The sequence below is a fragment of the Orbicella faveolata genome, unplaced genomic scaffold (assembly GCF_042242905.1).
Source record: "Orbicella faveolata isolate gen_17 unplaced genomic scaffold, um_ofav_v1 contig_25, whole genome shotgun sequence".
In the NCBI taxonomy this organism is placed as follows: domain Eukaryota; kingdom Metazoa; phylum Cnidaria; class Anthozoa; order Scleractinia; family Merulinidae; genus Orbicella; species Orbicella faveolata.
Window position 1 is genome coordinate 12617501 of NW_028301553.1, and position 12500 is coordinate 12630000.

At 40.2% G+C, this 12500-nt stretch overlaps 1 protein-coding gene and 1 pseudogene across 1 annotated transcript in view; both read right to left on the minus strand.

Annotated features, from left to right (window-relative positions):
* LOC149109007 (uncharacterized) overlaps nt 1–41 on the minus strand; it is a 1843-nt pseudogene extending 1802 nt beyond the window's left edge.
* LOC110041108 (uncharacterized) overlaps nt 1–5314 on the minus strand; it is a 9998-nt gene extending 4684 nt beyond the window's left edge. The window contains exons 1-7 of the mRNA XM_089294124.1: nt 5051–5314; nt 4338–4688; nt 3884–4130; nt 2768–3102; nt 2174–2260; nt 1076–1298; nt 768–985 (exon numbers count right to left, since the gene is read on the minus strand). Coding sequence (XP_089150250.1) covers nt 768–985; nt 1076–1298; nt 2174–2260; nt 2768–3102; nt 3884–4130; nt 4338–4688; nt 5051–5224 — 1635 coding nt within the window. The 5' untranslated portion in view covers nt 5225–5314. The remainder of the gene's footprint in view (nt 1–767; nt 986–1075; nt 1299–2173; nt 2261–2767; nt 3103–3883; nt 4131–4337; nt 4689–5050) is intronic.
* Between the last annotated feature and the right edge of the window lie 7186 nt (nt 5315–12500).

Genomic DNA, 12500 nt, shown 5'->3' on the forward strand with positions numbered 1-12500 from the left:
TATACTGAAAGTTGAAAACGACTCTCGGAAAAATTGATTTTCAGTCTGGAGGAGCTGGTCATCATCATTTGGATACTGTAAGTAATTAAATTCATCCATTCTTCAAACTTAGCGAAGTTTTGGCAATGGCAACAAAAGTTGCCAAATTTGCCAAACAATGGCTTCTTTGTCTTTCATTTTCCTGCAATGTGATTGGTTATTTTAAAAAAGCCTTCAAATCTGATTGGTTGGTTTGTTTTACTGTCCCATTCTTATTGGCTGAGAAAAAGATGCGATTCCGAGCAAAAAATAGTGCGATTCGTGAATAAGTCGTACCGCTGAGAGCCAATCACATTGCAAGGATAACCAGTGATTTCAAAATGGATTTAATAACTATTTCTATGGTCTCCGTTGTTGATATAATTGCGATGTTGTGTGTATAAGTGCTATGATCAATCATGTCTTCATATCTTTATCCGAAGTTGAAAATACGTAAATATTCGCTTGTATTCTTCACCATATTCGGGTAAATTATTATAATACGAACTCACAACATGACCAGCTCCCAGTTGGCTTGATAGCTCAGTTGGTACAGCACTGCACTGGTATCGCAGAGGTCACGGGTTTGCCTCCTATTCAAGCCTGAATCTTTTTTTCAGGCTTTAATTTCGAAACTGCTTAAGTTGTGTGTATAACTGCAATGATCAATATGTCTTCATGGGGTATATTTTATGTTAACAACGGCTATATCACTTGTAAACTCTGCTTTGGGCCATAACGACTCTTACTTGAAAGTCCTTGCAATTTTTATCCGTCACTACATCACTGCTGCCTGTGCAATCCAATGTATCGTCAATTGGAATGGAGAGCTCGTACGTTCCAAACAAACTCTTGCACGCTTCTGCTCCAAGCTGGAGTTCTCCCTCGCACTTAAAATCGCTGAGGTAGTGACAGCACATTGATTTTAAGCGATGGTCGTTTTTGTCCATACAGTAAATAGGATTCCCTGGAAATAGAACCGGTCTCTAAATTGAGTATTACTGTGATATATTGAGGGAAGAATGGTCTTTACATAGCACCTTTTTAAAATACTTACTCTCGCCTTGTTTCTTCCTCTCATTGCATTTCTCTCTGTCCGTTATTTCGAAACGGTTGAAATGAAACGTTCGCTCTGACACCAATTTCTGTCTGAACTCCTTGGTTTTCCCATATCCGTCTCTAAAGTACGAAGCGCTCAGATGTCGTAATCTCAAGTATACCTTGGCTGGAATATTTTCATATTGGGATGGATCGCCATCGCTGTACAGTTCCACGTACATCTATAACATATACATTGTAATGCTGGTGTCGTTAGTCTTTTTTATATATTTCTTGCGGAGAAGCCTTGATGAAATAAGCCATTCCCTAGTTACGTTGTGCCTCCTGTCAAAACTAGTCTTCGTGCGAAAGCATTCATATGAAAATGTGTTATACCTGCAGGTTCATTTTCATGCAAATCAAACTCGTTTTCATTTGAAAGGTTCTGCACGAAGACTCGTTTTGAAACAGAGGCACAAGATAACTCGGAATGACAAAGTGATACATCATTAAGGCCTGATATACTGTGTTCATACAAAGTATGACAAGTAACAAAACTAGCACGTTGATACACGTTCATACAAAAAGCATGAAAAATTTCATGTTGTGGTTCAGTAACGATCGTGAAACTACGATGGATCTCGTCTTTTCACACCATTGTTTTGCAGAGGAGGGCTACGAAATATGTTAAAATCGTGAAGCCTTCTTTTTGCCGATGTCGGTGAATATTTTCAAATTCATTACAGAGTTGAAACATCAGGAAAGTTACTCTTTTGTATTGAAGTAGGGAACAACTGCTATAACACGAAAGAACTTTCAGGATCTGCTAAAGAATTTCTATAGGACCACTGGAGATAGAACACCAGGTCTAATGATTGTGTACAGTAGAAGCCTGACGTCGAGGCTGTTAGGTATTTTCGGATGAGTCTGTTGTGTATAATGTTTTGGTCAAGCCAATGTCTGACACATAACCTTAACTTCGTCAAAATAAGGGCGCGCGATCACGAGAGTTAAGAAAGACGGCAGCGAAAAATTTATCTCACTTTGTGTATAGAGATACTGGAAAAAAAGAATTTTGATTTACACTATAGCCACGCGACCGTATTAACTTTGGTACCTTCAAAAGACGCATGTTATACATAGAACCGCTTTCTGGCATTTTTAAAGTGAATCTTGTCTGACCGTTGTAAAGCTCATCAAACAGCTGAAATGGAAGAAAGAAAAATAAAATGAGCCTTTTGTAGCAATCGGTCACGTGGTACGAAATCCACCATACTGGAAAAATAGCAGGGTACTGGGACATCCAAAAGAAAGCGCCTTCGACCAGTTAAACTTGATTTTTGTTTTCCTTGGACGTCCCACACTCTCGTCTTTAGTGCTACTTGCCACTCTTGGCGTGCGAAGCCTTCCCACGAGAAAAAGTGTGGCTCTGGAGACAGACCTCGAGAGATTTTAACTAATGTGAATTCAATAAGTTAACGCAATCTCTTAACGGGAAGTAATATTCAATTAACAATTCTCTCACTAAGCCAATTTTTAAACTTCTTGAAGGTAATTTGACAGGCGAAACTTCCTCGCCTCTTGCACTAAGTGACAGTTTTCTCTAAGCAAATCTAGTTTTTCACACATAACGATGAAAATTTGACTCCTAGAGCCCTACAATAGAACCATATAGATTGTAAAATCGATGGAATGTAACGTAGCTTCCTACCGTCCCGTCCTTGGAACTATCGAAAGACCATTTATGAATATCAGTTTCAACTCGGTAGCTAGTGTAGCAATTCTGCGCGGAAGATTCCAATTCATCGATTTTGGCTATGGCTTTCTGCAGCTCAGTAACTCCTTGAAGCTTCCCAGCTGTGTCTGTCGCGCTGCTCGCAAGTCTCTGGTATTCAGCAATTTTTTCTTCTACATCCCACAGCGACTGGAACTCGAAACTTTTGTAGTAACTGTACAGTTTCTTAGCAAAGCGTGTCTCCATTTGCCGGTAGGTCTGCAGGAGGTCGTCGAGAAAATTCTGCTGTATGTTTTCAGCAATTGGCCCGTCTACGAGAAGAAAAAAGGAGGGTAAACGAATAGGGACATGTCGCTCAGGCGTCGTTTTTGCGTGCCGTGTTTACGCTTGCTGCTGTGGCTTTTAAGGTTGGCACACACGAGGGAACTAGTCTCTGCGACTAGTCCCCTGAAGAGTTTACACGGGGGGACATTTTTGAATCCGCAACTATTTCTTTCCGGATACGGATTCCGTCCACACGCATCCGGCGAATTCGGCAGCGAATCCGGAAATTTTTTTAATCCGCCCTCCAGGGTGGAAAAAAATAAATCCGCAACGAATCCGATAACGTGTGGACGGTGAATCCGGATATTTTCGAATCCGATTATGTAGCAAAATAGTGTCCAGTCTCTTACCGAACAATAAACCAATATGGTGGCAAAACGTGCCTAGTTTCTCTAGAGTGAATCCGGATACCATCGGACGCGTGTGGACAGGCGAATTCGATTTGAATACGCTACGTGTGGACGGGGAAATGTTTGAATCCAGAAAGAAAAAGTTGCGGATTCAAAAATATCCGGATACGTGTGGACGGGGCCTAAGTAATTGGACCTCGTGTCGAACAATTCAGGGAGTCATGCACCGCTCGCCATTTCAAATGGGCCTCTCACTGCACGCTCGTCCTACTTTGAAATTACTCACCTAATTATTTACTCCTGAATTGTACTCCGCTCGGTCCAATTACCCTCACTTATCAATTCAACAGAGTGCCTTTCGTATTTTACCTAGCGAAATCATGCTTTTGTTTTACCAGAACACGCTTATGAACCTTACTTGGGGAGTTGCCAAGGTTTTCAATTGCAGTCGCTGTGTCTTCCAAATTATCGATATCAAAGTTTAATGTACCCATGTCGTTGTCTAGAGTCATTATTTTGGCAATCAGATCAATCCTTGCAGCACCAGCAATGAAAAAGTTTTCAATCAGTTCCTCCAACTTTGCCTTGTCTCGAGGAAGTGCCCTCTCCTCCAGCAGGCAAACGAGGTCCGCTGCAAGTCCCTCTTTGTTCATTTCCAAGTCCGCCTATCATGGTTAATTGATGGATAAAAATGAATATTAAAACCGAAACTATCTTTATATCCTACAAAAGTTCATAACTAACAAACGGCTTTTCAGAAGTTCTTTACTGACGTCATTTTTACTCGTGGTTGACACAGAATCCTTTAAAGCAATGTTTACACTATATAAAACTTTTCTTTAGTCATTTACATCTTGCAGGTTTCAACTTACCTTCATTATTTCTGGAACGGATGCTACGTCCATTTTCTCAAAATCCAGATCATTAGGGTTGTCGAGAGGGGAGTATTCTTTGCCAAATTTCAGCCATTTGTTGACTTTATCTTTGACTTCTGTTAAGGTGCCGGTATAACACTTTGATGCAAAATGACCAGCCACATCTAAAGCATTGTCTATGACTTCAAATGGATCTTTTCCTGCAATACCCTTAACGAATCCAGTCAACCCTTTAAGCACTGCGATTAGGTCGGCCGTGTTAAACTGTGCTTTTTCGTATGTATCAGGCAGCACTCTGGTTATTTGAGACAGAAAGTTTTTCATGCGTCCTTCTAAATTGGTGACACTCTATAAGATAAAGTTACACAAAGTAAAGTTTTTTAAATGTTGTTACTGGAAACTTTCTCTAAAATTCAGGTTTACCAAGTTTATTATACGAATGCCGAGAAAATTACTTCATTGTGATTGGCTGAGAGCAGGCCAATTGATCTTTATTGTTCGAAATTTCCTCATTCTTATTCTTTCGTAATCAGATGAAAGCTCGAGCAATTAGAATACTAATCATGATATTTGAAAACTCTAAAGGCCTGTCCTATGGCTCGTGTTCCCACAGCAGTTCTTTTTTTCCCCCAAACTTCTAGTCGTGTTTCTATAACTCGATAAAACACCGAATGTGTTTTCTATTTCTTAAGTGAGAGCAGGAAACTTACTGATTTATAAAGCTCCTTCTCTTTAATGGAAACCTCTTTGGCCGCTTCGAGTCTTGCTTTCTGCGCACGTACTTGAACAGTGGCTGTGTCTGGCAGTGCCTTAAATACCTCTCTTAAATTATCTTGCTCATTCATTGTATCTTTAATATCATTGTAAGCTCCTTGGAAATACATGGCAACATCTCTAACAGATTCCACCTCCTTCTTAAAGGCTGAACTTTTCTTTAGGGGTGCAAACAGTTTAATGTTTCCAAATCTGTCAATTCCATCTTTGTTTAGAAAGCCGAGTCTTCTTTGTGCAACTGGAATGAAAAAAGGAAAAATGAAGCTTTTCTTTGTGAAATGTATTATTCTTTATGTACCCCTATATGTGTATGTGCATTGATACTGTTAAATGTACGTTTGCAAAAACATTTTCAGATTACAATAGACCAGTTTTAAAACTAACCTTCTCTAATAGAGGAGGCATCGTCTCTTTCCTCCGTGACGAGGTAAATGAACTTCAAAATTTTTTCTCCCATCTCGATATCGTTAGCCCATATAAGATCTACGGCACGCCTCTTCATTAACTTCAGTAAAACCAGTGGATATTTCTGTTTTGCGCTGGTAGTTAGTTCGAATTTCTGAATGTAGGCGCTTGTCACTTCACCGTCTGAGCCAGGAGTGTCTGGGGCTGTAATGTCAACATAATTTATATAGACTGAGATTCATAAGTAACGTAGAGGTTCCAAAAAAAAAAAAAAAAAAAAAAATTCAAATGTTGTTGTTTATGGTGGATAATGGGCTTAGCTACACCTAGCTAGCATGCCACTTTAATTAAAAGAAAGAAATCTTTCAAATAAACATAACAGGCTCACAGACCAGTTAACTATATACAAGCATGACCGAAGAGCGAAACTAGGGTCTACCGAGAAACAACTCCAACTTAGTGGTCAGAGTGGAACTTGAACCCGCAACCTCAAGATTTCGAGTCCCGCACCTTAACCACTCAGCCACGCTGCCTCCCGATAAAAAAGGGTGCTGTGGTTTGTGGTCAGTTTGCCAGGTATTTGCATTTAAAGGGCCACTGTAAGGGCGATTGTACTGCCTTTTTGGTCAACACGGTGCTAACTCAGTACCTTCAAAAATACACGAAGTGTGCCTGCTGAAGTTTGGAATAATCTAGACGAAAGCATTTTTTAAACACCTCAGTTGGTTAAAACTGTTTATAAAATATTTCTGTATTAGTGAATTTTTAATCTCGCGTGGTAATTTCTATCAGTTAGTTGTCGCAACAGAATTGTGAAACGTTTGAAATTCCAACTTTTAACTAGCGTTTCCATTGTACTTGTTGAATGTATTTTGTACTGTTGAGGGTGTCGACAAGCCTGTGTTGAATTTTTTTAAGGTTTGGCTATCAAGTATCCAATATTGCAACGAAGGGCAGAAATTAGCTTCCTGGTTACTTTATACAAAGATTATTTGTAAAATTGGCCAGGTTCATTCTTCTATTTAATTCTTTTATATTTACAGTACAACGAATAGTTGGGTTTGTGGCTATTTCTGTTCTTGTAGAAAGGTTCAGACCAGCTCACATATATTGGTACAATTTGTCCAGTGCAATACTCAACTTTTCCCGTCAGTTCCAGTTGTCCCTGGTTCCCCATTATCTACTGCAGGGGTGAATCTTCTTTTTATACAGTGATAGTTGTAGTCCACTGGGAGGCACTTCATAGGGTTGATACATGGCTCAAGTACTTCACATTCGATTCCCGTTCCGCCTTCGCTTCCAAGACCACCTGAAAAGCACACAAAAACTGACTCTTACTCTTAACGCATACAAAAGCAATGCAGCGAAGGACCCCAGTTATTTTATCTTTCCCTACTGTGCAAGTGTTCGGCTGCGGTTTAATTAGTTAAGCCTGTCAGTGTTTAGAACCATGATACGCAAAAATGATTGTCAGCTGTGTTAGAGGCTTAGCTGTATACGAAATATATCGTAAATAATTTAGTATGTTAGCTAGATTTAAGAAGGATGCTGTAAGTTTTGAATCTTTAAGTTTTTAATTTTTAATTTTGAAATAATTGTTAATAGTATGGTTTTGTACCGAACTGCGACGCGGCTCCTTAAATATCCACAGGTTTTCTCTTCTGGAAACATAGGTGAATAATTGTTTTAGTATATATCAAACCAGTGAAATATTCCATCGTACACTTATAGTCTTATTTGAAAACGAAAGAAAAAATCCTTTTCAAATTTATAATGATAGAAGCACTTAGAGAGCGCCACAGAGAAAAGCGCATCAGAAATCACAAGCTATATTGCGATTAATTTCCTAGTGGTTGAATTGTTCATTTTCATGTATTTTACTAGACGTGGATTCATTTTTGTCCGTGCCGCTACCATTGCGTGCAAAATTTACGTTAGAGTTGGAAATTTCATTTATGCACGGGCCGCTGGAAACTAAGCTTTGACCGAGATGACTCACACAATCGCAAATTCCAAAGAACGACGCAGTTTTTAAATTCTGAGATTCAAAAGCTGTTCAATTATTGAAGAAAGTAGCAGTGAAGTTTTAATTAGAGAAACAACGACGCTTAAATTAAGTTTGATATTAAGGTTTGTGCATTGCTTTCACAGTCCGGGTGGAGGGACGTATTGACACTCAAGATGCAATGTAAAGATCCAGATAATTGTAAGGTTGATAACGAAAATATTGATCGGCGTCAACTTTTGCATATCAGTTTCGTGGTTGCTAAGCTTGGTTTTTAGAGCAGAAGAAAAGTGTTGAAGGGTTAGATTTCTCTCAAAAGAGCCTCAATTGTCAGCGCAGACTTTCGTAATTCTTATTTAGATCTATATCCACCTAAGGTAACGTCTAAACTAGGGATAAATATTGGTGGACAAAAAAAAACTCATATTTCCGCACGGTCATTCCACCAGTGGCAAAAAAATTGAGGCTCGCGCAGGTGTATGATGCGAATCTAACACATGGCAGCCAGTTTTCGAAGGCTGGATAACGCTATCCACCTGGTAAATTGCTATCCAGGGGATAAGTGTTGACAAAACAAACCACGCTATCCGCTGAATAATGATTTCTCTGGTCGACAGCGTTATCCACCTTTCGAGCAACCCGGACCTGATCTGCAGAGAACTCAGCATAACCGAACCTCAACGTTCTAACACGCAACTGTCATGGTTGATGCTACTTGGTGTCTTACCCTCTCCTCCCTTGCCATTAATAGCTGCTGAGGCTCCTTTTCCTGCGCATGTTTTCAGAGCCACTTTTCCGCGTACTCGTTTGTTGACGTAAAGGGTAAGGTGCCCGGCGTTACCACCATTTCCTTTTGCAAACACAGACAAATATTACTTTTACATTGTTATAACTGATAACTATATGCAAGAGAAAATGAGGGGGTAGAGAGGGAGATTGAGGGCGTTGGCTAGGATATGTCGATTCCACTAAAGTTATTTTTAGTTTTAGACGGAAACGGAAGTCTATTTCCCCAGACGTCCGCATGATACCTTTCACCCGTTGATCAGGGAATTTTTAAAGAACGGTCTGCGTGGAATACGTTTTTGTCAGTAGAAGCGCGTAAAGAACCACAACCTATTTGGAATAAAAGCGCTGGGTGAAAGAAATATCAAAGTTTTTCCCCTGAAAATTTGAATCAAAGAAATCAGCGATGACAACAAGAAAGAATTTACTTGCTTTCATTTGTATAACAACATGCAGAGAGGTATCGTATTGTTCGATATTGAAAACATATATAACATGGAATACTGTTTCAAGCTGTAGCGATCCTGATACCTCTAAACGCATCGACGAAAGAAATCTTAGCCCACCGAAGAAAACTATTTTGGTTCCCACGGCAAAACTATTTTTGAACCCAGCGGCAAAATTACCCTCAACCCAGCGACGGGAGAATATAATTCTGGCCGAGCTGCAAAACAGTTCGGAGGGTAGCTAAAATATTTTGAATCTAGGAACCAAAACAACTCGAAGCCTAGCGATTAGCGACAGAAATCAACTTGAATACTATATCACAACAAAGCAATTCCCAACCATACGACAGAAGTCTATTTGAACCTCAACAGCGCGGATAAAACGACTCGGAGTGTAGCGATCAGCCTAGAAAATAACTCAACAAAACAACAGCTCAGAGCGATCAGTGATCAGCGACAGAAATAATGTTGAATAGCAGTACAGTGACAAATTGAAAAGAGCTCGCCGTGAAGCGACCTGCGACAGAAATAACTTGGACTCCAGCAACAAAACAGCTCGAGGTGGGACGACCAGTGACCGTCAGAAATAATTTTGAATACAATAACAAATACCTTAGAGTAGCGCTCAGCGAGAGAAATCATTTTGAATGCCGGCACAGCGATTAAACAACCAGAAGCATGGCGATCATGGGAATGTAGCAACAGAACTAGTTGTGAATACTGATACAGCGACAAAACAACTCCTGTAGCTCGGAGCGAAGCGATAACCGAAAGAAACCCGGGCAGAAATAATTTTGAATTACAGAGAAACAGAACAACTCACAGCGCGGTAGTAATCAGCGACAGAAACAATTTTTCTGTTCAACGACAAAACAACTCGCATTCAAGCGACAAAAAATTATTTTGTACCAGCAACCAAAGTACATTGAACTGAGCGAAAGGGACAACTTCTTCTGACTGCTTTTCCAACAGAGAAAACCAGAAAAAACGGAGGTGTCCTCTTCGTTTGATCATGTTCATGCCACGTCTTCTTCACCTTCGGTTAATTTGCACTAATGTAAGCTTTCTCTCTTCGGTGTGGGGAGTAAATCTCATTGTCCTTGCCAACACCAATGTCGAAGTCCACCGGCTTGTAAACTCCATTTGAAAAAGCCACAGTGCATGGTCCATAACAGCAGCCACGACCTTTATAACATGCTCCGCCGGAATGTTTCGTTGACCACTCAGAACTCACATTTCAGCCCGTCTGCATGTGCCATTTTATTCCCAAGGAGATGTAAAAATATATCTCCCACATTGACTTATCCAGCCAGAAATACCAACTGTCTCTAATGTACCCGTAAAAGGCGCTGCTATCGAAAAAGTGTATTTCCCCGTGGACCGCCGTTACTAAATTGCCTGATCACTTAAAGAATAATGGTATCATGCGGACGTAAAAGGAAATGCACTGCCGCTGTTTTCGGCAACCCTAAAATAACTTTAACGGAATTGACATATCCCAAGGCCTGGACTGGGAGCCTCCCTCTCTGTCCCTCATTTTCTCTTGCTATATGTTAGCGTTCGATTACCTGATAATTCCAAGCTCTGGGTTGGTAATACGGTGGGTGATAGCACCTTGTTGAGAATTGACAAATATAGACGTTTACGTGAACAAAATCCTTTCCCCTCCTTATAATGATACAGACGTGTTTACGGGCTGGCTCTACCTGACAGAAGTTCATTTGTAGGGTGGAGGTATCTAAAGGCTATAGGGATTGGACAATTACGAATTTTTTAAAATTTATAATGGGTCTTCACTCAGTTGAAAAGATAAGCAAAGTCACCCCATTATCAGCTAAAAGTAAAACAACTACAGTGGAACCTCCACTAACGGCCACTTCTCTACAGCGGCCACCTCTCTTTAACTTCAACGGCCACTTTTTTGGGTCCCGACGGACAGCCCATGCATTCATTCTTATTTTATCCTCTCTACAACGGCCACCTCTCGGCAATTACAACGGCCGCTAAATTCGTCCCAACTGTCAAAACAACCTCTCGAGTTAACTGAACGATTGGCGAACGGTATCTACAAAACCCCATTTTCTAGTGTAAAAGGTCAGGAAATTCGACGCTTGCCCCACGTCCTCGGTTTCTGTTTTAATAATATATTTGGATTGTTCTACGTATTTACATGATGCAATGAGCCTTTTTGGAGATGAAAATCTTGCACCCCCCCCCCCCCCCCCCGCAAAAGACCACAAAAAAACAAGGTGTCCTATTACACCGCTGCCTCCCCATAACGAGCACCTTCCTTTGTCCCCAAGGTGGCTGTTGTGGAGAGGTTTGACTGTATAACAAAATAAAAAACAATGTTGACTTAAGAATAAAAAGCAGCGATATTAAAGAATGACGTTTCGACGGCTCCATGCCATCATTCTCAAATTCAAATAAGATACGTTATGTGAGTTCGTTATATAGTGAATGTAGGTGTGAAGGACTCAGTGCATATGATTAAGAGATAAAAATAATCGATGAATAAAAATAAAAATACCAAGCGTGGTGCGCTTGAACTGTCAATAAAAAGTTTTGCTTTAATGGAGTCAGATTGAATGTTAGGTGTTGGTTTTTTGTTTTTGATGAAGAGCATTTCATAAATTAAACAATCCAGTTTCCCACGGCATTTCTTGAGGATTGTAAATTGGTCACGGAGATCTTTGTTCCTCAGATTGTGTACGTCCCGCAGGTGTTTACCAATGACAGAATGCTTATGCTCATTAATGCGCTGAAATAGGTGTCGGCATGTATAGCCCACATAATCTGCGTCGCACAGATCACATTTGTATTCATAAACAACGCATTGTTCGTTAACAAGAGGTGGTTTGGGTTCCGTCACTTTGATCTCTTCAGCAATTTTCTTGCTCGTAAACACTGGGCGCAAGTCACTGTTAATTTTCTTCGCAAGATCGGAGAGCTTTTCTTCCTCTTAAAGATCAGCGATCAGCCGACTTAGTACGAAGACAGCTCTCCGATCTTGCCAAGAATTATTTGACAGTTCAAGCGCACCACGCTTGGTATTTTTATTTTTATTCATCGATTACTTTTACCTGTTAATCATATGCACTGACACCTTCACACGTACATTCACTATATAACGAACTCACGTAACGTATCTTATTTGAATTTGAGAATGATGGCATGGAGCCGTCGAAACGTCATTCTTTAATATCGCTGCTTTTTATTCTCAATTGTTTATCGAAAACCTTAGTTATTAGAATGTTGACTTAGCCATTTTTATGGTTTACCATACCTGATTTTCCAGCATAGCCGCCATTTTGACCTGGCCTTCCTTTTATACCCGGTTTCCCAGGATAATTTGTGCACCTTAGGAATTTCCAGTTGGCGCCATACTGTATGCCATTCCAGCAGTGTTCTTCCGTCTTAGGCTGTTCCTATTCAAAAATAAATAAAATACCAAATATGTGACAAGTATCACTGATGGGGAGGCCTTATTACTTATCATAAAACACGTTTGGGTGAAAACTGCGGAACAAGTTTATGATGTCTTCAATGCGCCTTAGGTGGGAATGAAAGAAGTTACAACCGGTTACGAGGATGAAAGCCAAATCTTAATAGCCATTGTTCTGCTCGTTAAAATTTTTGTTTGGTGACGTTCTCGTTGCCTTTGCCGTCGTGTTTGCGTAATTAAGGTCCTTATTAGGTCAGAGCGAATTATTGTACACACCGAACAAGTGAATGGTGCTTTTT